Source organism: Exophiala aquamarina (genome assembly GCF_000709125.1).
Source record: "Exophiala aquamarina CBS 119918 chromosome Unknown aczIA-supercont1.22, whole genome shotgun sequence".
NCBI lineage: Eukaryota > Fungi > Ascomycota > Eurotiomycetes > Chaetothyriales > Herpotrichiellaceae > Exophiala > Exophiala aquamarina.
The window spans coordinates 95,959-121,110 of NW_013550566.1; the positions used below are offsets into that span (position 1 = coordinate 95,959).

General features: G+C 49.6%; 10 protein-coding genes across 10 annotated transcripts; 6 read left to right on the top strand and 4 right to left on the bottom strand.

Annotated features, from left to right (window-relative positions):
- Window positions 1-391: 391 nt before the first annotated feature.
- Window positions 392-1,837, top strand: A1O9_12253 (uncharacterized protein; the record flags this gene model as incomplete). Its single annotated transcript, XM_013398754.1, has 4 exons — window positions 392-656; window positions 701-967; window positions 1,018-1,643; window positions 1,691-1,837. 4 exons carry the CDS (start codon window positions 392-394, stop codon window positions 1,835-1,837), a joined length of 1,305 nt encoding a protein of 434 aa, XP_013254208.1.
- Window positions 1,838-3,317: 1,480 nt separating this feature from the next.
- Window positions 3,318-5,367, top strand: A1O9_12254 (uncharacterized protein; the record flags this gene model as incomplete). The annotated part of the gene is made up of 5 exons (XM_013398755.1): window positions 3,318-4,115; window positions 4,167-4,298; window positions 4,345-4,454; window positions 4,507-4,772; window positions 4,829-5,367. 5 exons carry the CDS (start codon window positions 3,318-3,320, stop codon window positions 5,365-5,367), a joined length of 1,845 nt encoding a protein of 614 aa, XP_013254209.1.
- Window positions 5,368-5,897: 530 nt separating this feature from the next.
- Window positions 5,898-6,569, top strand: A1O9_12255 (glutathione S-transferase; the record flags this gene model as incomplete). Its single annotated transcript, XM_013398756.1, has 1 exon — window positions 5,898-6,569. The coding sequence occupies one exon, from the start codon at window positions 5,898-5,900 to the stop codon at window positions 6,567-6,569; it is 672 nt and encodes a 223-aa protein (XP_013254210.1).
- Window positions 6,570-7,239: 670 nt separating this feature from the next.
- On the top strand, window positions 7,240-8,860 carry A1O9_12256 (uncharacterized protein; the record flags this gene model as incomplete). Its single annotated transcript, XM_013398757.1, has 4 exons — window positions 7,240-7,441; window positions 7,504-8,093; window positions 8,146-8,492; window positions 8,548-8,860. The coding sequence occupies 4 exons, from the start codon at window positions 7,240-7,242 to the stop codon at window positions 8,858-8,860; spliced, it is 1,452 nt and encodes a 483-aa protein (XP_013254211.1).
- A 576-nt stretch (window positions 8,861-9,436) lies between these two features.
- Window positions 9,437-11,083, top strand: A1O9_12257 (uncharacterized protein; the record flags this gene model as incomplete). The annotated part of the gene is made up of 1 exon (XM_013398758.1): window positions 9,437-11,083. One exon carries the CDS (start codon window positions 9,437-9,439, stop codon window positions 11,081-11,083), a length of 1,647 nt encoding a protein of 548 aa, XP_013254212.1.
- A 4,455-nt stretch (window positions 11,084-15,538) lies between these two features.
- On the top strand, window positions 15,539-16,510 carry A1O9_12258 (uncharacterized protein; the record flags this gene model as incomplete). The annotated part of the gene is made up of 1 exon (XM_013398759.1): window positions 15,539-16,510. The coding sequence occupies one exon, from the start codon at window positions 15,539-15,541 to the stop codon at window positions 16,508-16,510; it is 972 nt and encodes a 323-aa protein (XP_013254213.1).
- A 478-nt stretch (window positions 16,511-16,988) lies between these two features.
- A1O9_12259 (uncharacterized protein) lies at window positions 16,989-18,586 on the bottom strand (the record flags this gene model as incomplete). Its single annotated transcript, XM_013398760.1, has 2 exons — window positions 16,989-18,109; window positions 18,169-18,586. The coding sequence occupies 2 exons, from the start codon at window positions 18,584-18,586 to the stop codon at window positions 16,989-16,991; spliced, it is 1,539 nt and encodes a 512-aa protein (XP_013254214.1).
- A 1,486-nt stretch (window positions 18,587-20,072) lies between these two features.
- A1O9_12260 (uncharacterized protein) lies at window positions 20,073-22,449 on the bottom strand (the record flags this gene model as incomplete). Its single annotated transcript, XM_013398761.1, has 2 exons — window positions 20,073-20,223; window positions 20,273-22,449. The coding sequence occupies 2 exons, from the start codon at window positions 22,447-22,449 to the stop codon at window positions 20,073-20,075; spliced, it is 2,328 nt and encodes a 775-aa protein (XP_013254215.1).
- A 1,096-nt stretch (window positions 22,450-23,545) lies between these two features.
- On the bottom strand, window positions 23,546-23,743 carry A1O9_12261 (uncharacterized protein; the record flags this gene model as incomplete). The annotated part of the gene is made up of 1 exon (XM_013398762.1): window positions 23,546-23,743. The coding sequence occupies one exon, from the start codon at window positions 23,741-23,743 to the stop codon at window positions 23,546-23,548; it is 198 nt and encodes a 65-aa protein (XP_013254216.1).
- Window positions 23,744-23,804: 61 nt separating this feature from the next.
- Window positions 23,805-24,588, bottom strand: A1O9_12262 (uncharacterized protein; the record flags this gene model as incomplete). Its single annotated transcript, XM_013398763.1, has 4 exons — window positions 23,805-24,102; window positions 24,179-24,192; window positions 24,240-24,329; window positions 24,379-24,588. The coding sequence occupies 4 exons, from the start codon at window positions 24,586-24,588 to the stop codon at window positions 23,805-23,807; spliced, it is 612 nt and encodes a 203-aa protein (XP_013254217.1).
- Between the last annotated feature and the right edge of the window lie 564 nt (window positions 24,589-25,152).

A 25,152-nucleotide genomic window follows, 5' to 3' on the forward strand; every position in this document is an offset into this window, starting at 1 on the left:
TGATTGGACGGAAGATGATCTGCACTTCAATACGGGAATCCCTCCACACATTTTCGCGAGCCTGCGTAGCGTAGGACTAGCGTTGGAGGATATCCCGGCAGGGGGGGAAGATCGAGTTCTAAAAGTTCACCCCGAAGCTACCCCGGCTGCTTGCTATGTGGAACCACCCCAGTGAAGAGCAACTCACCCGAATACATGCCTGCGGGATGAATCTCGAGAAAGTTTCCAGTGTTGTCAGTAATTGAGCTGGGATCTGAAGCTTGGCGGGTGAATTTAGGGGCGACATTCATCTGATGACCCTTAAAAGGTGGTAGAATGTTTTCATCCTCTATGTTTTGAAACCTGTAATAGCTCTGAGGCTAACTTACTGGCACATGCGCTCTTGGAAACCATGACAATGAGTCTGACGCTGCTTTCGAGCACCATTAGCATCTTCATCCTAATCTATATTACGTACCAGAGATATTTTTCTTGTCTCTCCTCCATACCAGGCCCATTCGGCGCTAGCATTTCGAAGTGGTGGCTAATCAAACATACTAGGAGAGGGGACTTCCACCGACAGGTTGTTCGCTTACACGATACTTATGGTCCTCTGGTTCGCATAGCACCGAATGAGATCTCAATTATCGACCCACTTACTATTAAGAAAATTTATGGTACGCGTCAGGCAATCGAAAGAATATTACTAAAGGCTTTTCAGGGGCTGGCTCAAAATTTCGCAAAGCAGAGTGGTACGATGTTCTCCAAGGAGGCCGCAAGTTTGACCTCTTCGGCGAGCAAGACATCGCGGTCCATGCCTCTCAGCGCCGCCTTGTGAGTCGAATTTATGCAATGGAGACTCTCAAAGATCTTGAGCCATACGTAGAAGCCACCATTCAGCGTTTCATGGCCAAGATAAAGCAGATGCTGGACGACAAGAAAGCCATTGATGTTGACATCGGAAAGTGGCTGCAGTTGTTTGCCTTTGGTAGAGCCATCGAATGACATGCATTGCACTCAATTTGCTAATGTGCACAGACGTTATTGGGGAAGTAACCTTCTCTCAACCATTTGGTTTCTTGGATGCCCAAGAAGATGATGGGATCTTCTCCAGGATTCATAAGAGCGTCGCGTCGGGTGTGTGGCTGGGCCATGTCCGATGGATACTAAGCCTGCATAATTCTCTTATGCCGATATTGGGCAATTACCTTGCCATAAATGACAAGGAAGGCTTTGTGAGAGACTATACAATACGACAAGTCAATAGCAGAATGGAGCGTGGGAGTGACCGCCCAGATATTCTAGGGAAATTGTTCGCAGTCCACGAGGAAAAGCCTTCGGCACTCTCAATGGCCAATATCACATCAGTGTGTTCCAGCAATGTCGGCGCAGGAAGTGACACGACGGCGATATCTTTAAGAGCCATCCTTTGGTTTCTTTTAACAAATCCTGAGAAAAAGGCAAAGCTGCTCCACGAAATCGATGCAACAGCCTGGGAGTTCGGAGTTATCGAGGCTTTCGATTATCAAAGATCAATGAGAATGCCGTACCTGCAGGCAGTAATTTATGAGGCACTCCGGTTGTATCCTGCCATCGGTATGGCATTGCCTCGAATTGTACCACCTGATGGACTTTCCGTGGGGGAGAAGTTCATACCTGGAGGCGTAAGAGATTCAGAAATCCTCATAAAACGCAGCTTACCTGGTGACAGGCCGTGGTCTCGACCAGCGCATGGGCTTTGCACCGCAATCAGGAGATATTTGGTGACGACGTTGAGAATTTTCGACCGGAAAGGTGGCTTGAAGAAAAAACGGGTGGCATGCGTATGAGCATCGGATTCTGTGTCGCTTCAAGATGACTGAGCAAAATTGAGCAGAGTCACACTTTTTCACATTCGGCATGGGGGCAAGAACTTGCATTGGCAAAAGTGAGCAGCTCAGATCCACCACATGTTGGAGCCTGCTAATTTTCCGCGACCTAGATATCAGCTGGATGGAAATGTCAAAGGTTGCACGATTTCGGCTTAACTGTGCAAGATTGCTAACATATGGAAAGCTCATACCAACCCTTTTGTTACACATCGACATTAATCTTAGCAACCCAGCCACGGTGCTGACCGAGTATTGCAGGTATATACGCTCCACAAGCACCATTGTTGATATTTGAGACTGCCCATGAATCTGAATTGGATAGGAGCACCTACTTACATCTATGCAGCCTTTTTGTTACACAGACTGGTCTTAATGTCACCCTCAGGCCCCGTGTTCAAGCATAAGCAGATTGCAACAAATTGAGGGTGATGTAGAGCCGATTTAGAGGCCAGTAAATCATTCGAGAGAAAAGGTTCAAGAATTCCTCGAGGTAGCCAAGCATCAACTAGCCTGTGTATGTCCAATGCCTCATCAGGCCCCTCCAGAAGCACAGAAGTCGTAAACTCAACTATCTCCGAGGCTGTCCCTTCGATGGCCAGATTACATCCAGCCACGGGGCTACTATCCCGTTAGGTGTCTGTTTTATACCTAAGCAAATAGATTGTCTAGAGCACATAGATAAATGTTAAGGCTGGCTTCTACCAAGGCTGAACTCAGCCTTGCTCCCTCGGCATTCCCTTCCGTTTCCTCCCTCCCGCAATTTCCCCGCGATGGTTTCTTGCCTAAAGCACGACCTCCTCCCGTCTGTAAACCATGCTTTTGCCTTCCTTTGATAGATCAAACGGCTACATTTCTCGTGATGAATTGATGGTCCGCTGTTGGTGGACAACTCATAGATGATGACATCCAAGAGACATCCAGCATCCTCACTCACCTTTCGATGTGAACAATGCAATGCGGTGTTCAACCGAAGTGATCATTTGAAACGACATACAAGGTTACGTGCGCAGTCCCGCCTCTTTCTCTATGTTTTGACCGATTTTCCCTACTGACGTAGATAGATGCTGGTGGACCAGGTTATCGGTGTCCGTGTGGAAGTATCTTCTCTCGCAGGTAAACTTTTACTTCCTATGCATTGTAGCTAGATGCCCTTGCGCATGAGCTAACTTCTCCAGCGATGTACTCGCTCGGCATCTGAAACGCTGTGAGAAAGCACAAGACCTTGATTTAACCACAGTTCCTATAGCAAAGGGGCAGACAAGGGCAAAAAGTGCGTGTAATCAATGCGCCGAGGCCAAGGTCAGATGTGACTCTCGAGTCCCTTGTGGACAATGCAAACGAAAAGGTGCTGCGTGCAAGTACACTCGACAAGGCTATTCAGATCCATATATTTCATTTCAAATGCAAACATCGGAAGCGGTTCCCATATCGAGTCCTATAGCAACAGCGCCAGATGGTGAACCCAACATGATACCCATTCACGATGGCTCTCACAGGTCGGCACCAGCAGTGAATGCACCACAAGCTCTTGACCTTCCCAGGGACTATATCCATGACGAAATAAATATCGATCCGTCAAATGCGCCAGCAGTCGCAGACCTCGGCTCAATGCAGCAAATCCCCTGGTCGTATGATGCTCAAACGTCAAGAGCATTCACCGAGGGTCAAGATGTGGAATGGATGCCGGACGGCTTCGACCTAGCACCTGCCATCGATTTCATTTTCGATACTTATCCTGACCTGTTCCCACAAGCAGGTGTGAGGGATTTTGATTTTCAGGGGCCAGCCTCTCATCACGTAATGCATTATGTTCCAGATGATGGAACGCAGCTGAATGGCAGTGATCCACTATGCTCTACAGATACTGCTTCATCAATTGACGCAAGGACAACATCTTCCTATAAATCAGAGTCTTTGACAGAGTCCATTCATGGTGGCTTCAATATGACCCAGCTAGATCCAGTGGAAGGCAAATGCATTGAGATCAGAGCACTGTTGTCGCTATCGGGAAGATCTGCACCAGAGCGGACCACCTTAAGTTATGTGAACCGGAGCAATCTGATTCACTGTGTTGGCCTCTATGGGAGGCACTTCCAACCAAATCTCCCCATTATCCACAGATCGACTTTTGCAATAGCAGAAACCTCGCCTGCTTTGCTGCTAGCACTGATGCTTGTCGGTGCTTGTTATTCGAAAGACACAATTCCACGCACTGTCGTGGATAAACTAGCAATGCACTTGTCAGCTTGGATTGGAAGCCAGACAGTGAGTTTAGTCATGTTCCAATGATTTTCCCGAGCTGAAAACTCTCTTTAGCATGAGACCGAGATGGGAACCCCTCCGCTTCCCACAATTCAGGCAGGTAGTATACTGGGATATGTGATCGTCTCTTCTCGCAATCAAACTGTCTTCAGAGCAGCGCAATACAACTTGGGGCGCAACATATCCGTGGGTATACTTTCTCCCTTTGCTACATGGAACTCATCAAGTGCAGATGGCAGAGCGAGCACAAATATTCGATCTCAAGGATCCCACAATTTATGATGCGCTGTCTATGGATAGCTTTGATTGGACACGCTGGCGGGAGGAAGAAACTCGTCGGAGGTACTGAGATTGGAGGAACGCGAGAGGTTCAAATTGACTGACTCTGAACTAGGGTTGCATGCAGAATCTTCTGCCAGGACATGGCGTTGTGTGTATTCCGAAGGAAGTCTCCATCATTTTCACCCCTCTCTTTCGATGCACCCATTCCTTGCTATGACGCATGCTGGGAGGCCAGTACAAAGGAAGAATGTCTATATCACTTGAAAACCTTTCCTAAGCAGGTACTCGTATCGACAGCCTTACGACAATTTGCAGATGACGCTGTTGGTGTCGCAATACTGGAAGCCTCCTCTTTCGGCATGTTTGTGCTCATCCTGAGTAGGTTTGGGCATTTTTCTACCTTTGGTACCCAGCACTTACGCTTGACCAATTAGGTATCCATTGCCTGCTATTTCAGTCGATTCACAACAGCACAGAAAGCTCTTCAGACGTCGCACCCAGTCCATCAGCAGTCACTCCTCCAGACCAAGACCCGCTTTCACAAGTGTATAATGATTTCTCTGGAAGCTTCATCACAACGCTTGCCGACGATCTTGTCCTTAGCCATGGATCGAAGGCAATGCAACGTATCAATATGCTGCTAAATCGATGGTCGCAGAGCTGGGAACTTCGCAAGAATCGGGACACGACACGAGAAAATTGCAGTTTTTCAGGAGATCCACTGAGGTTTTTCTGGCTGGCGAAACTATACATAGTCCTACACTTTTACAGATTCGCTCTGAAAAATGACAGTGAATTCGCAGTTTCCACCACCGGAGCTTCGTCTGAACACAAAAGGCCGGCACACTTGAGGATAATCAGTTGGCTCTCACGATTCCGAGAACGACAAGTTGACCCGGCATCACCCACATGGACAGATTACTATCTCTGTCAATTTGCCGAGCCATCCACCGTCAATGAGTCATTATTGTGATGAACAAGTGGGGCTTGGCATCATGATTAACAGATTATGAGATATGACTTGAGATCACGTTCGAGGGGAACAGCCGGGTCCAGTGGCGTTCCGACGGCATGACGGGCAAGCTTCGCAGGAAGAAGGGATGCAGTTTATGGCAAGATCTTCAAGAGGCTGCGACTTCACGTTTCAGGTGCATGGGATCAAGTCTCCCTGTCAGACTGAGCTTAAAGAAAGGTGAGTAGTTGCCAGCATTAATCCTATAGCCTCGGATCTCCCCCCGACATTTATGAGCGAACGAGGCAGGTGACTAGGGATTAGTTCTCTATCAAGAAGCCCCGCTAGTGTGAGCATGGAATGTGGGGTCTTTTGGTAGTGCGCGAGATATTCCAAGTCTCTCACTTATTGAACGTTGAATGGAAATCCCACCCAGCTGTTCTGATCGTACTACCAATTTCATCCCTTAAGCACTCGTCTTCCTAAGCGTGAGCTACGAACATCGGACTAGCATCTCTCAAATCTTTTTAGGACATTTGTGCGGAGGCGACATGTCTACAATCATCAGGCCAATCACTCTCTACAGCCATCCAACGGGTCCAAATCCTTGGAAGGTGGCCATCATACTTGAAGAACTCGACCTACCCTATAGCACCGTTGTTGTGGGAAAGACCGAACTGAAAGAACTTGCGTATGAGAAAATCAACATCAATGGACGTGCGCCTGCCATTCAGGACCCGAACACGAATATTACTCTCTGGGAATCAGGCGCTATAATTGAATATCTGATAGACACATACGATAAACAACAAAAGTTGAGCTTTCTTCCAGGGAGTAGGGAAAGCTACCTTACTAAACAATGGCTCTACTTTCAAGTGTCTGGGCAAGGGCCATATTTCGGGCAAGCAATGTGGTTCATGCTCTTTCATCCCGAAAAGCTACCAAGCGCTCAAGAGCGTTACCGGAATGAAATATTTCGCGTCTCTAATGTCCTTGACAAGGCTCTGGAAGGAAGAGACTGGCTGATTGGGTCAAAATACACCTACGCAGATGCTGCATTTCTCATGTGGTATGAGTCTGTACTGCCCAAAATCTTTGCCGGTGTGCTCGATCTCGCCAAAGAGTACCCGAACTTGGACAGCTGGTTGAACAGAATAAGGCGTCGCCGTGCAGTAGCAAAAGTACTGAAAGATAAAGCTACGAGAGCAACAGCAAACAAGTAGCTACGAGATGATCTACTAGAAACAGGGGATGAATAAGCCGCGGCCGGCAGCTCTACAAGCATACAAGCATACAAGGGCGGTGGTACACCGAGACATACACGATAGAAGATCATCATGTCATAAGACTTAGGTGGCCGACACGTTAGAGGGTTGACCTTCCAGTTACCATCTAAATCTGATTCACTCAGTCCTACGGCTCTCGTCATCAGCCGACATCATGAAAATCCATAATGTTCCTCCCGACCAGTTTTAGTTACCAATTATCCGCCTAGGAAATTGTACATCGCTGCCCCACCGGGAAAGCGCGCCTTCGCTTTTACATTCAACTTCTTTTGGGACTGATAACAAGCAGTTCGTGATTGACGCCACAGTGACTTAAATTTCTGCCAAGTGTAAGTGGAGGATATTCCGAAAGCGTCTTGACCGACACAACCCGCACGAGTTGACCCTGGCCCGGCCTTTCTCTGCGGGGCTTTACGGGAATGATGATGCGCCATAATCAGGAAGTACAGAGTGACAAGAGCATGATCCCGATCTGTACGCGAGATTGTCGCGGAGATATCACGTTAGCGCGAGCATTGTGCCTTCAAGAGAACGGCCTGTTCACTGCACGCTTATAGCACAGCGCAGGACTCACGTGAAGAAATTACAGATGGAAAACTCAACCAAAATGCCGCAAATGAGTGGACTGTCAATCAGTGGTGTAACGACACACCTCGACAAGGAGAATTTAGAACGGGGGCCATTAAGTGGCATTGACGTTCTGATTGTAGGTGCAGGCATTGGTGGCTTGAATGCTGCAGTTGAGCTATACCGACATGGTCACAATGTTCAACTTCTGGAAGCAAAATCGAATATAGAAGGACTTGTCGGTATGACTCTCTCCCAAGGTTAAGGATCTATGATGAGGTACTCTAACCTGGAAAAACAGGAGATTTCGTGGGAATCGCACCCTCTGCAACTAGGCAATTCAATCACTGGCCCGGTATGGCAGAAAGGTATAGACGTCTGACATATCGACCCGCTCTATCCATGTATAGGACGAATGGAGAGAAACTCGGTGGCCCCTTCTCCATTAAGGGAGTGGATCGCACTACTATACCAACACCAATTAGTCGACCAAAGCTCATCAATTTTCTTTACGAATATTTGACCTCACAAGGAATGTCCATAAATTTTGGACAGCGTGTGGTCGAATATTACGAGAACTTAGATGCAGGCAAGGCTGGGGTCGCTACTCAGGATGGCGAGCACTTTGAGGCTGACCTTGTTATCGCCGCCGACGGTGTTGGCACGAAGTCTCACAGTATCGTGGCTGGAAACAATGTTAAGGCTACAAGTAGTGGTTTCTCGTCTTATAGGGTGGCGTACCCAACTAATCTCGCATTCCAAAATCCTCATCTCGCGAATGAGCTTGCTTTAGAGGAAGGCGGAGATGACATCTGCCGGGTATACTTGGGGACTAATAAGCATGCAATCATTCTTGTTTCACCAGACATTACCACGTGGATTTTTCAGCATAAAGTATGTACCTTGGCATCTGAGTAGAGGAAAACGGTCGTACTGATATTCACAGGATTATGGGACTTCGTCTGAATCGTGGTCGCGCTTCTTAGGCCCAGAAGACGTCCTGAAAACATTGGAAGAAGAAGATGAGTGGGATCAGACTTTTATCGAGGTCATCAAGCAGACACCAGCACAGACCATCGCGGACTACAAGATCTTGTGGCGGGACCCAAGCATGGAGTGGACCTCGGCGGGAGGTCTGGTCCTGCAATTGGGAGACAGCGCGCATTCCTTCCTTCCCACTTCTGCGAATGGAGCTACCCAAGCCATGGAAGACGGTATTTCTATTGCTGCGTGCTTGAGGCTTGCAGGAAAACACAATATAGCCCTTGCAACGAGGGTGCATACGCGACTCCGGTAAGTCGTCTTGAACGAATCTCAAAGTTCCCAACGAAAGTTAATAGCTTTCTAGTTCTATGCGCGTTTCCTGCGCTCAACGAGGCGGCTTCAAGAACCGCGAAAAGTGGCATCACACCGATTTTGGCGAAGCAAGAAAACACCCAGACAAGTTGGTTATGCAAGTCGGCCGCTGGATCAACTTGCACGATCCTGAGAAATACGTTTATGAGAACTGGACCAAGTGCGTAAACCATCTTATTACTGGAAGCGATTTTGTAAACACAAACATCCCTCCTGGCTACACGTACAAGCCATGGACAATTGATCAGCTGTTGAATGCGTCCGAAGAAGGGCAAGATATTGAAGATGACGGTGATTGGTCATGAGATTTAGCATGTAGAATCTACATAGAGAAATTATGGCACATGAGCTGTATGTTTGATGCTGCCACCAACCGAGTTTTCTCCTTGTAAGGGTTTGCATATCATCCGGTGAGGCGATTGAGCACGTTGACTTCCTTGAGGTCGCCGTATTGGGAACAGATGCAAATGTAGAGGGCACGGCACTCGATATCTCGTGCATGGAAACAGTCTGAATCTCACGTTATGGGAAGAGCCGCTTGTAAATTGTAGATGGAGGATAGCACGGTGGGGACTTTGATGTGGAGGTGGAGGATATCCCGAAATCTGGGGTTGTGGGGTTGGTGGTTCGACACCTCTGAGCAGCGATCGCTTGAGAGCGTCTTCCTGACTTCTCCAGAGTCTAGGTCCGGGAATCTCGGGCTTTGAAGTTCTGCACATTGTAGGATCTCACCCGTGTTTTGGAGTAGTACCCAGTATCTACAAAGGTTCGTTGGTGCCCTCCATATTCTTATAATCTACGCCTTGTGTCCTACGATCTCGATATCCTCAAGCCCTCCGATCAAATTGCGTCACAACGCCATAGAGAGAGAGGCATAAACCATGGCAAACAAAGATCTCACCGGAGAGAAAGAGCCCCAGGACCCCGTCATGGTGGAACACGACGACCAACCAACTGTGAACCTGTCCAGCTCTTTGGGTGTGTCATCTTTCATGGCGATCTTTGCCATTTGGATCGCATTGAGTGGCTGGATGGTGAATTTCGACATCTCCTACGGCGGCACTGTACTGCAGATGGAATCTTTCCGAAAGAGCTTTGGCCATTGCAGAATGGTCAAAAATCCTACAACCGGTGTGGAGCAAGAGTTGTGCGCTCTTAGTGCTACTGCTCAGTCCATGGTGTCCTTCTCTCAATTATTCAGTGCCATCGGCGCAGCGTTCTCTGGTCTAGTTGGGTCTTATTTGGGCCGTCGCGGCGCCATCCAATTCGGCTGCCTAATTGTCATCATCGGGGCGGCTTGTCAATGTGCGACCACTGGGAACTATGTGGCTTACAATGTTTGCAAGTGCATTTCCTGCTTCGGGGTCGGGCACGTCAATGCTGTCGGGCCACTCTTCGGCGTCGAGGTCATTGCTCCTCGACGCAGAGGAGCTCTAGTTGCCGTATTTGGCATTGGGCTCTCGATCGGCCTTCTCACGTCCAGCTGCGTATGCTATGGGACTTCAACCATTGGCAACAATTGGGAGTGGAGAACTCCCGTGGTCATTCAGATCCCGCTCGCATTGATGTATGCAGGTGGCCTTACATTATTCCCCGAGTCACCACGCTGGCTACTATTGAAGGGTCGGGAGGAAAAGGCCCGGCATGCATTTGCAAAATTCTACGGGAAAGACCCTCATGGCCCTGAAATCACCGCACAGATGCGGGAGACCCAGTCATACATCGAATTGGAGATGGCACAAAGCGGCTCGGTCTCCTGGACGGGCATGTTTCACAAGAGCTACATTCGCCGAACGGCGATCTCTATTTTTGTCAACATTGCCGGTCCATTCTCAGGTATTCCTTTAGTTGGCACGTATGCAGCTGTCTTCTTCGCTGCTGCCGGTGTCACCAAGCCTTTTTTAACCCAGGTTTACCTTGGTGTTTGTGGTCTAGTTGGTGCGTGCCTTGGTCCCTTCATCATCGAATATATTGGCCGGAGACGCAGCATACTGTTTGCTCTTGCATGGATGTCATCTTGCATGCTCGTCTTCTCGACTGTTGCATCTGGCCTCGGTAGCTCTTCCGAAATTTCCAGAAAACTGTTAATTGCGTGTATCTGTCTATGGTTCTTCATCTATGCCTCATGTTTGTCGTCAAGCCACTGGATAGTCGGTGCCGAAGTACATTCAGTGAGTCTTCGAACCTATGGCGGAGCGATAGCCGTGTTTGCAGCCAATGCAGCCTTCTTTGCCGCTTCATTTTGGACACCTTACATGATTAATCCCACGGCTGGCAACATGGGCACAAATGTTGGATATTTCTACTTAGGAATGAGTGTGGTATCCTTTTTCATCATGTTTCTCCTTCTTCCAGAAACTGCTCGCTTGTCTTTGGAGCAGATTGACGACCATTTCAGGTCTGGGCGCCAGGCCTGGCGTACTTCTTTGAGTCGAAATAAGCTGATTGCCAAGGGTGAAATGTGTGATGTCACCCCAGAGGAGCGGAACCAGTCTCTGTCTGATGCGGCAAATAAGAATAGGCACTGATGAAGACAAGGATGAGTTGACTGCTTTTCGAAAAACAAAAATAGTTGACACAGTTCTCTAATGCATGTGTTGTGGTACCCTGAGCTTGATAATCCATGAGAGCCATTCCAATGTATGACATTATAATTAATGGAGAGGTTGGTGAATTTTGGCATCCCTGAGTACTGCTGCGAACGTAATAACTCGTACTCGTACTGACTGAAATTCCCCCTTTCTCCGTTCTCATTGGTCGTACCTCAGGTACCCCAGTAGAGAGTCATATACTTTGACACCGCGTAGTCAAAGGCCGCCTGATGCCGTGCGACTCATGGACGGGGCAGCATAGGACGGAGCCCTGCCTTCCTCATGCCGACGAGCCCCATTCAGAGATCGGCTTGCCAGTATTCAAAGCGGCAGTGATGTGTCCGCATCTCACGCCCAGAGTACCTCGTCCATTCCAGACCTACTACGGCCGCGAGCATAACTCAACGGCGATCCTAAATTACGCGAGGCGAAAAGAGGTCCAGCGCCAGGAAGGAGCATGTCACTCTCGAGGATGATACTTTCAAGATGGTAACATCTAATCGCACTCATCAGCAACATCTCGACAGCGGCTTCCAGGCTCGGGGTCAGATTGCAGACACAAATGACCCATGATCAGTGTCATATGACGAGCCGCAATGGCTGTAGGATGACATTTTATGTATTTATTGTTGCTTGTCTGAGAGAGTGTGAGAGAGTTTATACTCCACCTCGGGCTACGCTGCCCACGGAGGCGAACTCAATCTCCTCGTCCTACATGGGAGAGGTAAGTTGTCTTACCAAACCTATACTGCTACGCATTTTGGCGAAACCTCTAAAAGCATTCATGTTTCACGAAACGCAAGCTATGGGTCGTCTAGTGTTTGGGTAGCCAACAAGAATTGGCTGAGATAGGACTGTGATTTGGCTAGGGTCAGGGGATATTAACATACCTTTGCTTTGTAACTAACCTCAGATTCTATATCTACTAAACTGCTACTAGTATTCAACAATCTCTCCTTCCTCAAGCTCGTCGTTCTCAGAGATATTGTGAAGCCTGTATTGAAGACTCTTTACGAAACCGGAGGGCTTGAAATGACCGGAACGGCCGGCATCGTGGTATTCAGGATTCTTTACGCCTTTTGTAAGACCTGTGTTGAGCAAAACTGCCGGAGCGTCATCTTTTGCGGGTTCTAATACCTGCGTCTCAGTAAGGACATGTGCTGCCGTCCACTTACCGGTTTTAGGATCATAGAAATCTGCGGTATAATGCCACGGGCATTTGACAACAACCTTCTGACCAAGAGGGCCCTTACGTGTCGTATCATGGATGTTGGATCTAACTGCAATTCGAGCGAATTTTCCCTTCCGGGCTAGCTCAATAGCAGTTCGTTCAATGAATTCTCGATCCGAGCTATTGGGAGTGACATACCATTCAAGCGATCCCTTGTTTCCATTTGTGGACGACAATGTGCTTGAGATCTTAGGAGACGAGACCTTATTTTGATCCAAAGAGACAGGCAAGCTGTTGGAGCGCCTAGATCCACCCGAGTTTAGAGACGAGTTGTCAGAATCCTTAGATCCACGAAAGTAAGGAGACGAGTCATAATAGTACTCTCTAGACCGAGAAGAGTTAGTATTCCTTACCGGAGGCATGCTTTCCTTTTGGGAGGCTGCGCCTTTGATTTGGTGTAGAACTGTGACTCTGGCCCTGAGTCAGTGAGATTGCTGGAGCGGTTATTGTGACTTCGACTTTGCAAGGTGGCAGATTTTGAGCTTGGGAAAAGTAGAAGCTATAGTTATACCATTGGCCATCATGTCATAAAGGGTAACTACCTTGTTCAAGCAGAGATAAATAACGTTAAAGGTGATTTCATTATTAAATGGGCAATTCCGTTGTTAGGTGAAGTACTGTGTAGTTAGCTATTCTTTGAGAGACAAAAAGGGTTTTGTTGCTATGTCTAGCGAGCTGTCTTCACTTCTAGTCAGAACACAAAATCTGGAAGCGATGAGAATGCCGCAGACGGACCTTCTTTGTTCTTAGTGTTGCAGGTGAAACGCTGCCGGAAGAAGAGAGCAAGCGTGACTTCTCCGTTGTTCTTGTTCTTGTTCTCACTCTCTTTATATGTATCTACGCCCTAACTATTTAACCAATTGCGATCATGAAGTACATCCGATGAATCTACCTTGACTCTGAATACGCTGCCAGTACTACCACTCCTTGCATTCATGCCCCTCTTAAACTTCAGATATTGCCCTGGTCCAGACGCGTGCGAAGACCTCGAGTACTATTGTCCTGGCGGTTACTATCCCGCTGTTATTGGTGATGAATTTCTACATGGCCGGTACTACATCGTTCACAAACTTGGTTCGGGCGGAAGTGCAGTTGTCTGGCTTGCCTGAGACCTGGTAAATGATCGACTGGTGACATTGGAAATTTTGGCTGCCGAAAGCGCCGAGGACGGTCGAGATATCAAAGCCCATCAATATCTTCAACAGAAGTGCGATCACTTAGACACTAAAGGCCGACATTAAGGATATTTTGAGACTTACATGTTTCAGCCTCGCCCGCCACTGACCCCATTTAAGCATTCCAATTCCCCAGTTAACAAAAATCGTGCTATTAAAATAGGTTTCAGCCTCACTAACCCCCAGATTTGACCACTATTACACAGCGCGACATGTATACTAATAGTGCTAGCCGAATGGGGCGGAAATGCTGTGGTCAAGGTTCTTTTCGGCAAATATTTGCCTTGCGCCTTGAATCTATGTCTTTCCTTCGCTGCGCCCCATCATGTCTTGAAAATGAAGTTTTGCCTGGTGGGCTGCTTCTAGGCTTTTGGCAAAGTCGTAAGTTCACCTAGGTGCCCCAGCCACTACTTATAATGATCAGCCTGATCTCCAATGCAGAACTATCCCGGCACTTTTCTTCCCTTCTTTTTTTCACGTCTCTTCGTTCAACTTGCTAGTCACAATATCCTGTCGACATTTGAGGGCTCTGAAAACGGTTAATGGCTTTGTCTCAGTATAAAACTCCTCGAAGACTAAAAACTGAGTGCTCAGCCTCGCCTCGCCTAAACCCGCCTCACCCTTTTCCGCGAGTTTGATTGCCAGCCGCCCAATCGACTCAAGCCTCACAAGGCAATATTCTCGATTCGAAAACTATCTTGCGTCCTCTCCTCCACACATGCCTGGAGGGAACATATGAACGCACAACTTATTATTCTGATCACGATCCTCTTGACCGTTCTTGTGATCCTCCTAGCCTATGCGACTTGGCGCATTAGGCACCGACAGCCTTATTGGACTGTTGGCAACAATCCAATGATGTCACCATTCTCTGATGAGCAGAAACAACATATGAGGCAGCTGCGAGCACGGAATCGAGATGCACTGCTCGAGGTGGCTGGCATTGGCGGAGTAATATGGCTTCGCCAGACCACTGGAAAGTCAGTCTAGAGGGAATGGAGGGGGAACGCGCGCGAACAAAGAGAAAAGCAAGATCAGTACCAGCAGCACAAATACACCAAAGGGCAGTCATGGACAACAGTATGCCTTTGCAAGGTGGAATATTCTGGATGAAGGAAGGCACGAGGCTGGAACATGGGTCTGAACTACGCGATGAGATGACATTCGAAGAATACATTAATCGAAGATAGACCTGGGACGATTCGGCTACTCATACCAGGAGCCCTTCACGACCGTTATCCTAACTGCAACTAGAGCTATATCAGTGAAGACTAGCGACAGACTCTCAAATCGCAAAGCCCTGGATGATGCGCCACAATTCCGGGCCCGGAGTCTCGAGAAGGAGTTGATTTGCCCGTAAACGCCCCGAGGAACAATCTGTAGGCACCTCGTCTCAAAGTGCGCGGGGAATATCACGCAGATATGTAGAGTCTCAACCACACACCAGACCCGCATCGAACGCAACAGCAATCGACCAAGGCTAAAAACAGACAACCAATCAGCGTACATGAACGTAGGAGCCTTCATTACCCGATTCGGCAATCCTGACTGATATTACCTGTTCGGGCAACAACTTGGCAGTGAATCAGGCTTAACTCCGGCCTCAGTCTTCAACAACTCCACCCTCGTCACTGGCAGAGGGAAGATAGCTCCCTAGTTAGGTAGTCGCTGCATTGTCAAAGCCTTCTGTAGACGATAGAAATACCAACCTACTTCGGGTACGATGTGTTTGGGTGCACTAACGCCGCTCTCGAAAGGAGATAAGGTTGAGCCCTGACGATGCCTCACAGTAACGGGTACAAGATGAGTTACCTATTATGGTATCGAGGTATTTGGCCTTCCTGGTTTATAAACACTGTGAGGCATGCTTGTACCGTGGTAGTTCACTCACTTGCAGCTTCCCAGCCACAAAAACAGCGTCAGCGTCAGCGTCAGCGTCACCTAGGACTAGGAACATTCGGCCAATAGCCTCACAATCCCGTCATCATGAGCACAGGAGAGAGACAGCTCCTTGCCGTCTTTGGCGCAACAGGCCAACAAGGAGGCAGCGTCATCAAGACCGTGCTTGCGGACCCGGAGCTATCCCAAAGATACCGAGTGCGCGGCCTCACTCGAGACACATCAAGTGCAGGAGCACAAGCACTGCAATCTCAAGGCGTTGAAGTCATCCGCGCCGATGCCTCGGACAGCGTAGAATCCGTCGCTTCGGCACTCCAAGGGTCCGACGTCGCCTTCGTGGTCACGGTCACAGACTACGGTGCCAAGGACGGCACGTACAGGACAGAACTGAGGCAGGGCAAGCGCATCGTGGACGCTGCTGTTGCCGCAGGGGTGAAGTATCTCATTTTCAGTACCTTGAAGCACGTATCAAAGACCTCCGGCGGCAAGTACACGAAAGTCGGGGGATTTGACAGCAAAGCGGAGGTCGAGGAGTATATCCGTGCGCTGGGGAAGGATCCGAAAGTGGGGCTCAAGAGCGCATTCTTCGCGCCCGGCTCCTTCATGCAGAATTTCCAGCACCTGATGGCGCCGCGGCCTGCCGGGGACGGGACGTACGCGTTGACTGGTATCATGACGCCCGAAACGAAGCTGCCGTTGATCGACACGTTGGGCGACACGGGCAAGTATGTGGGCGCGATCCTGGCTGACCTTGCCAAGTATGAGGGCAAGGTGATGTCGGCCGCGAGCGAGCTGACCTCGATGACGGAGACTGTGGCGCAGATGAGCAAGGCGTTGGGCAAGACGGTGGTGTACAAACAAATCTCTGTGGACGTGTACAAGACTTTTCTGCCGCCGAATGCGCGGGATCAGTTGGTGGAGATGTTTTTGTATATCCAGGACTATGGTTACTATGGTGAAACGACGAAAGAGGATGTTGAGTGGACTGGGCAGCAAGCTCGGGGCCAGTTAACTTCTCTTGAACAGTATCTTGCTGAGAATCCTATTCATGTCGACTAGCCTATGATAATGCTGTTGAAGCAGGACGACTACATGGGTTTGGAGGAGGGGGAGCAATGACACGAGTTCGTGCTCTGCTCCAAAGAAAAGTAGAAGAGAAAATTGCTGCAGATCTCATTTGGAAGATCTCTCTCGAATGATCCTGCCCGTACCTGCGAATCTGAGAACGGTCGTACCTCGTGATCAATATTTTCCCACGTATGCTGAGGGTTCAGTGCAAGTGGAGCCCCGAACCACGAAAGGTTGGTATCATGAACGGCGGCGAAATCATTGACTGATAGATACCCGATTGGTATCCTTAGTTTGCGTTCGTCTGAATCATATCCTTGCCCATAATTCATCAATGACAAGCATGGAACATTCATAATCATTTCCACTAGTTTACCAAACCTTCACTTAAGCAAAGGCCCTGGCAAAGTCAGCAGACTCGATATGTCTGAAGCTGTTTCAAACAGAGCCATCCTGATGACATAGATCATCAATGCTCACGCTCACGTCCGGGCTGATAGGAGTCGACATTGCGTCTGGAGTGGAACGGGCCAGTGGTTGAGCCACGAGTAGATGAATCGGTGTAATGATGGCCATGTCTCGCTTCGTACTCAGCGCCGTCAGTTTCGCCTTCTCTCTGGTCTCGCATAGCACGATCAGCGGCGGCATGATCGCTTCCCTCGAATTGTCGGCCATATCCAGTATTGAAGCTTTCAAGATTTCGTCCACGTTGTCGTTGACCGCGTACAGCATGATGTGTTCCCTCATCTCGTCCACCATGCCCGTTATAATCGGTCCTCTCATCTCCTTGGCCTCGTCTGGCATTGTCGCGTTCACGACGTAGTCGATGCCCGCTCGGGTAACCAGTTCCACCCCACTCTCGGGAATGTCGTCGGCCATATTCTTCGTCGTTGATTCTAGCCAATATTGGATCAGAGCGAGCATCCTCGTTTCCGGGATACCAATCATCATAATCTCTGTGATCCGGTCGAGCAGTCCAAGCATCATCATCGGCATTGTCGTAACGATCGTCGTATCCCTCGACATGTCCATGACCTTCGGCGTAGCGTCTGTCGCGCGGGTATCTGCCATCGCAGGAGTACCGCTCATCGAAACATCTGTCGTCTCTCCTCAAGACCGGTGGTGGGCGTTGAGTGCGGGTCCGTCCCCGATGAGCCAATGACACAGGATTCTCAGTGTGACGTTGTGAGCCAAATTCACTGCTCGGTCCACGAGGGATACCTTTGACATTTTCCATGGCGACAGGATCAAATTTGCGCTTCTTGCCTCCGCTGAGAGAGACCACCATGGCTTTTGCCATCTTGAATGTGGAGTTCAACTCTATCAACATGTTCTCGTCGGTGTTCTTCCCTTTGAGCTGAATCAGGATGTTCTCTGCAGTGTCGCGCAGGAACTTTGCGGCTTTGAATCTGACACCATCATCTTCATGGTCAGACTTCTCGCGATAGTCGCGTTTTGCATTCTCAAAGACAGTCCAGATCTTCGCAAGGTTGGGTGCCATGTCCAACTGCGCAATTCCACTAGTGGGGCGCAGCTGCTTCTGTTCAGTAGCAGTAACACCAGCTGAAAATGCTGTATCACTGGAAAGTTCTAGATCATACATGTTAAACACTTGCAAATCATATAAAAGGTCCATGTGGGGATCTCACCTTGCTTCAAGATCGATCGAACCTGTAAAGTCTGATCAAGGCCCTTGTAGACATGTTGGGAATCACCATAGATGTCAAGGCCAAGAAACTCCTTGCAGTAGTATTGAATGGCAGAAGGATGGTCGAGATCGGTTCCACTGTTAGTCAGTGCCAGCAAGACTTTGTCGTAGACCGTGATCTGGCCATCCTCAAAAGCCTGGGATCGGTTGCGAATCAGTTGGATTTGACGTTCAAAGACCTGGAGGAATGGAAGTCTATTGACTGAGAGGAAGTTATCAAGAGCGGCATCGGAGTAGTCGACTTGTGCTCGCGCCACCATGATCGGCACCTCATCGTCTGGACGTCCCGGGGGAGGGTCAGGATGTGAGACCGACGATTGGAGGCGCAGGTCGTCGGACGAACGGTGGAGCCCTGCCATATCGACAACAGCTAGCAATGGCGAGTTGTTCTGGCAATAAGAAAAAGCAGGCGCGGAAAGATCACGCGAGAGCAGCAACGTATTGGAAGAAAGGAGTCTGACGAAACAGTTGCGACGAGATGGACGGTTGGACTTTGTAGAGAACTGAACGCGCGGTGAGGTGAGATCAGTGAAGCTGCTTGTCTGCTTACCTGCCAGATGTGTAGTGAATGTCGGGGCAAATGGACCAAACTGCCTGCTATCATATGTAAAGTAACAGTCCTACTTACCGAGACACACTCGCGACGTTATACGTTATGTTCCGAGGACGTCTTCTTGTTATACAAGAAAATCAAGTCCGCATTCAATGCCATCAAAATGCTTGATCCCCGTGCTAGACTCCATAACCTGAGAATATCCATTTCTATTGCCATGATACCGCAATCAAATAGTTCCACCTCAGCTTCAGGCACCTCAGTGACTCATATTAACAATATGAGATAGTAAAACAGAGGATACGCTCATGTTAGGCCCGGTACTTCAAGCAGAAGACATAGCTGCAACTGAAACCAGGGGCAACCAAGGACAAGAGGCATCCAAAGCTGCAGGACAAAGGAAGGGACGCGGCAAGGGCGACGGCACGAAAAATATCGACCGCTACGAGAACAAAAGATGGGGTTTCAGGCTGGGGAATTGAATCCAGTCGTGACAAACTATTGAAGCTGACAGATCCTGCGAACTGGTCAAAACTGACCCATCAACATGGAGGCAATTGCTTCAAAAATAGGATGACCTGGCCAGGCGATCATTCCGTAGCCAATTGTGAGAAGACGAGCTGAAAGAAGGCACAAACACGGGGAATATGAACGAGTGCCACGTTATAGAAGGAGAGAGAAGGCTGACAGTTGAAACTTGAAACACATACCGTGATCGAATTAGGCTCCAGGTCAATAGAATGACAGGATGGAATTGCAGTCGAAACCTTCGACCTATTTGACCTCTCATCAACACGATGGGAAACAAATCAGCGACAGAATACCTGATTCTGCAACTCTCAGAAGGAACAAGGAGAGGCTTTGGTAGATACGGTTGGCATTAAAGGGGAATCTATCTATGCCGGATGGCCAAGATGTAGCCTTATCTCGAGTCTCATAAACGAGGCTCGTCAATGAGAAAGGCACATATCCGCCAGTCGCATAGGCGCAATAAAGAAGCATATTCGCCAGTCTATCATACACACACGAAAAGAGCCCATATTCAGAGCCACCTTGAAATATTCTGCCTCCACTCGAAGTAAAATGCGCCATTCGCCCATCGTCCAGGAGTTCCAAGCAGTTCCCCATCACCCTCCGATGTTCAGCGAAGCACATTTCATCGATGATCCCGCACAGATCGACTGTAGTGGGTAAGAACTTTTGGGTCGGCATGTGGCCTAAATAAATACAGCGGTGGTGCAATCTGATACCGAGGTTGCCAAGAAAATAGAAGTGGCCGGCTTTGTCGATTCCTAAGCAGCAGTCGCTTCGGCGCCTTCAGCCTTGGTGCCATCCTCTTCCTTGGTGCCATTCGGTCCCTCGGTAGTCCTCGACTTCATGTAATCATCATAGACACTGAGAGCCTCGTCAACCTTGGCACGCAGAGCAGCATCATCGTCAACCCTGAGAAATGTTAGCTGAGATCCATCTGAAGAAACACGAATGGACTTACAAAGTGACAAGCTCGGAATTGTCCATTTCAAGAAGCATACCAGTGATCTTGCCGGCAAGTTCGGGCTGCAACGATTGAATCTTGGGATAGATGGCCTCGCCCAAGATTTGCTTCTGTTGGCTGTGAGGGAGGGAGGCGAGATTGGAGAGATTGCTTGGGGCAGCTGCTGCCTCATCCCGGTTGGGTGCGTTACCTTGTCCACGGCCCGAGGGCGGAAGACGAGCACCTTGACCGCCGGGGATGTTTTGAATTCCGCGACCGCCACCTTGGTTGAAGTTTGGTCCTCCACGCGGGCCAGGCATTCCTTGCATATTGGGAGGCATGCCGGGGATATTTTGGATCTGACCTCGGCCACCACCACGGCCCATTTGTGCCTGCATCTGGGCAAGTGCTTGAGGATTGCTGTACATGCCGTTGACAAGAGCGGGGTTCTGCATAAATGGCATTTGACCAGGTAGACCGAATTGAGGAGGGAATTGTTGGCCTTGGGGAAGCCCGCGACCACCGCCTTGTTGCATACCAGGAAACTGTCCACGACCACCTTGCATACCAGGGATAACCATTCCAGGCTGTCCTGCAAAGGGTATGCCACCGCGTTGAGCAGCTCCCGGAGGAAGGAATTGCTGACCAGGACCATAGAAGACAGCGGGTTGGATATAGCCCTGAGGCATGCCGGCAGCGGCGGCTTGCTGCTGTTGGCGCAAGGTATTGCGAGCTTGGATACTAGCCTCGAGCTGATTCTTGCGAACATCCTTGCGTTGGGCAAGAGCGACGTAAAGGGGCTTGCCATTGATCATCTTTTGGTTCATTTCGGACACAGCCTTTGAGGCTTCATCAGGATTGCTAAAACAGACGAAGCCGAATCCCTTGCTCTTTCCGAAGAGTCGCTGGCCGCTGGCTCTGGTGTCTTTCTTGCCGTCAGTGTCTTTACTCTCATCTTGAGATTCCTCCTTTTTCTCATCTTCGGAGCTCGGTTTCTCCTCGGGGTCATCCTTCTTATTTTCCTTATCTTTGTCACCAGATGGGGAATCAGTACGTTCAGCACTGTCACGCATGACCTTGGCAGAAGTGATGGTTCCATAACTGCTGAAGAGGTCCCGGAGCTTGTCGTCATCAACATCGTCAGTTAAATTCTTGACATACAAGTTGACGCCTTGGTACTTGGATGCCTTTTCCATGCGAGCAGCCTCATACTGCTTGCGCAGCTCCTCCTCTCGTTCATGCTTCTTTTGTGCACGTCCGACGTACAAGTTCTTTCCATGAAACTCCTTATCATTGAGGTCATCAACTGCCTGGGCGGCGGCCTCGTGACTGGTATAGTTGACAAAGCCAAAGCCACGGCTCTTGCCACTCTCGTCGCGAGTGATGGTGGCGGAGATCACGTCACCATATGTCTCAAACAGCTTTTGGAACTCTTCATCGGTGACCGACTCCTCGATGTTCTTGATGTAGACGTTTGTGAAGTTTGCCTTCATCTCCTCGAACTTGCTCTGACGATCTCTCTTGGCGATGTGGTGACCAACGAAGACCTTCTTGTCGTTCAACAACATGCCGTTGACCGACTTGATTGCAGAGGTGGCGGCCTCGGCAGTTTCGTAGTGAACAAAGCCGTAGCCCTTTGAGTTGCCAAGCTCATCCTGGGCGACTTTGCAACTGAGGATATTGCCGAATTGAGAGAAGGTGTCGTGGAGCGCTTTGTTGTCGATGGCAGAGTCCAAGTTCTTGATGAAGACATTGCCTTGGCCAGTCTTTCGCAAGGCGGGATCTCGTTGAGACCACATGATACGGCAAGGACGGCCCTTGATGCTTGTGTAGTTGAGATCTTCGAGAGCGCGCTCTCCATCAGCAGTGTTGTTGTAGTTGACGTAGGCGTAGCCGAGCGAGCGGCGAGTGACCGCATCACGGCAAACCCGGATGGAGGCGACTTGACCGATGGAGGAGAACAACTCGAACAACATGGCTTCGGTGACGGAGGGATCGAGCTCGCCGACATAAAGCGAGGCAGAATGGGCAGGGTTGTTGGGGGTGGCGGAGAAGGGGGTCTGGACATCGTTGTCGTTGGAACCCTCGGTGGCCACATTGGTATTGAGGGCAGGTGCGCCATTCTGCGTTGGGGCATCGCCGGCACCGTTCTGGCCTGCAGCCGGAGCAGCGGTAGCACCCTCGACGGAAGACATGATTTCTGGCTATGGCTGAGAGGTCAGTTGGAAACGAGAGAGGCCGGGAGCGGGGAAGAGTGTCGAAGTCGGTTCGGGCTTTGTTTGTCTTGGGCGCAAGAGATAAAGGAGGGCTCACGGTTTTGGTTTAGTTGAGGATGCTGAGAAGCTAAAGTGGTGAAGACGGAAGAGGTCGGACACCCCGGTAAGCTATTCAACAAGGATAATTGGATAACGTCGGACACTGCTGATCGAGTCAGATGGATGGATTCGAGGATGGGACGGAGAAGGAGAGGCCCTCACTCAGAGTTCAGAGTGAGAGCAAGGGTTTGGCGCAGGAGACTTACAGCGACAAGGCCAAGGGGTTTTCGTACGAGTGTTTTCACGTTTTTTTGGGGGAGCACGAGTATTTTCGAGGGGGAAGGGGAAGATAGCAATCGACTGCAAGAAGGCAGAAGATGCAGAGGAAGTTGGAAGAGACGGGTTGATGTATGTTGAATCGTGGTGGGTGGTGGTGTGCGTGCAGGAGAAGTTTCGACCAAAAAGTCATTCTCAGGCAAAAGAATTTGGAAAGAGCGCTAGGCTGTTTGCAGCAAGCGCGACCCAGTAAGCTGGCCGGTCACGGGACTCAACGCTCGGCGGTCTATCCCAGATTTCAGACTGCCGCCAGTGGCCACCATCCACCGCCCCAGCAATCAGCAAGAGAGTGAGAGGGTGGTAGTGAGGGTCAGGGTGAGGCTCAAGCTGTCGCATTAACGTCACTGACTAATCCTAATGCCGGGGTGGCCACCAGATCGGCCAGGCTCCAGGATGTCATTCCATATTACTGCTGCTCCTCCTGCATCTTAAGTGGCACAGTCCTTTGTGTTATTAGAATTATTGCTGTTCCTGCCAATATCCCGTCCTGGTTGCGGCGGGCTGTTCTCGGACAGTCCTCCAGCACTTGCGCGTCGCGCTCGCGTTCACTTGTTTGTTCACTTGTTTCCTTCGATGTGCAGCCTCACGTGCTCCTGTCCTTCACGTGCTCCCACGTGCAGCCATGTGATCTCCCGCTCCTCGTCCAGGATCCTGTTGGTTCCGGATTAAGCATCATCACCAGGCGTATTCCTGTCACAGATCAACAGGTCAGCTCCATTCCAATCATACATGCACGCTCAATCATGTCAGGATAAGGTAGGCATACTTTTCCATCCCAGCACCAGAATGTCCCACTGTCACTCTTGCCCTTCTCCTCAATGACCTTCAGCATCTTCGTCACGCTCTCCTGTGGGCTGATAATGCCTTCGACTTCCCATTCAACCTCGATATTGGCCATGTCTCTATGACTCCATCGTTAGTCAACCCAGAACCTATATCATAGCAATGGGGGGCACTCTTTACGTCTGCACTTCACCCGGATGCATTGCCAACACACAGACCTCCTCCCATAGCCCACCTTTTCTCTTCAGTTCCGCCGCAAGGTGTCTGAGCATCTGATTCAAAGCAGCTTTACTCGCCCCATATGCCCCGAAGCCGTCTTCATGCTCTCGAAACATTGCAGTCGATCCGGAATCAGACGAGATGAAGACCAGGCGGGCCGGAGGAGCTTCGGCGCTAATTCGAAGGAGCTTCTGTGCTATGATGATTGGCCCAATGGTGTTCGTGTGAAGATGCAGAGCAAAATCACTGAACGATCTGCAGAGAGAGAGAGAGGTGCATATGCGTCAGCGCGTATCATCAAAGGCCACCTCCCCCGAGCATAGGTTCATACATCTCGGTAGCTCTCTGCCCACATTGTTAGCGATGTTAAATCAACAGCCCGTACCACTTACATTTGGATATCTAAGTACTCCAGCGTTCAGCACGATGTTGTCTAGTTTCATCCCCTTCACCACCAGGGCTTGCATCCTACCAACGAATGCCTATAGACTATATTAGAAGCATAGGAAGATGTGTAGGGCCACAACCTACATCAATGCTTGACTCATCTGTAACGTCGCATTGATCAATCAAGCAGCTGCCAGGCCTCGTCTGTTTTCCAGACAATTGCCAGATCTGGTTCGCCGTCTCGATGTTTCGGACCGCTGCAATGACCTGGTCTCCGCGTTCCAATAATTGTCGAACGAATTCCAGCCCAATACCCCTCGAGGCTCCAATGATGACCCAAGTCTTTGGTGGCATCTCGGCCGCTTACAGATATTTAGCTTCAGGGTGTGATAAGGTATCAATCGTTATGGCGCTGCTTCTGACAAGCAGAGAGCTATTGAATCATGGTTATCATGTCGGGGTTGGAGTGAACGGGATATACAGAAGACTTCAGCGCTAGGAACGAAGCGGTGCCCACGGACTCCACTCAGAGGCTTCACCAACTCCCGGAGTCAGCCAAAGATACAGGACCCTAGAAAGTAGACCTAATGGAGAGGGGCTGTTTTTCGTATTCTTCAGAGACTCGTTAGATGGAAGCCTGCTGGGTATTCCGTTCTCTCGCCTACAAGGAGGAAGAAATGGAGATGCTTGTTGAGTAGTAGTGGGGAAGAGCACGGTTGACATGGCGTGGCAGCAAGCATCTTGACCAAATCGGTTGACTTCGCAGCCATCAAACTCGAACTGTCTTGGAAAGCCCACCTTCCACCTGCAGGATTGTGGAAACACGGACATGGGCACGCGGATCGAACGATCGGCTAGAGATGGCATTCTGCCATTCTGCGCCTGTCACCCTCTCCAACGGCCACGCCATCTCGAGTA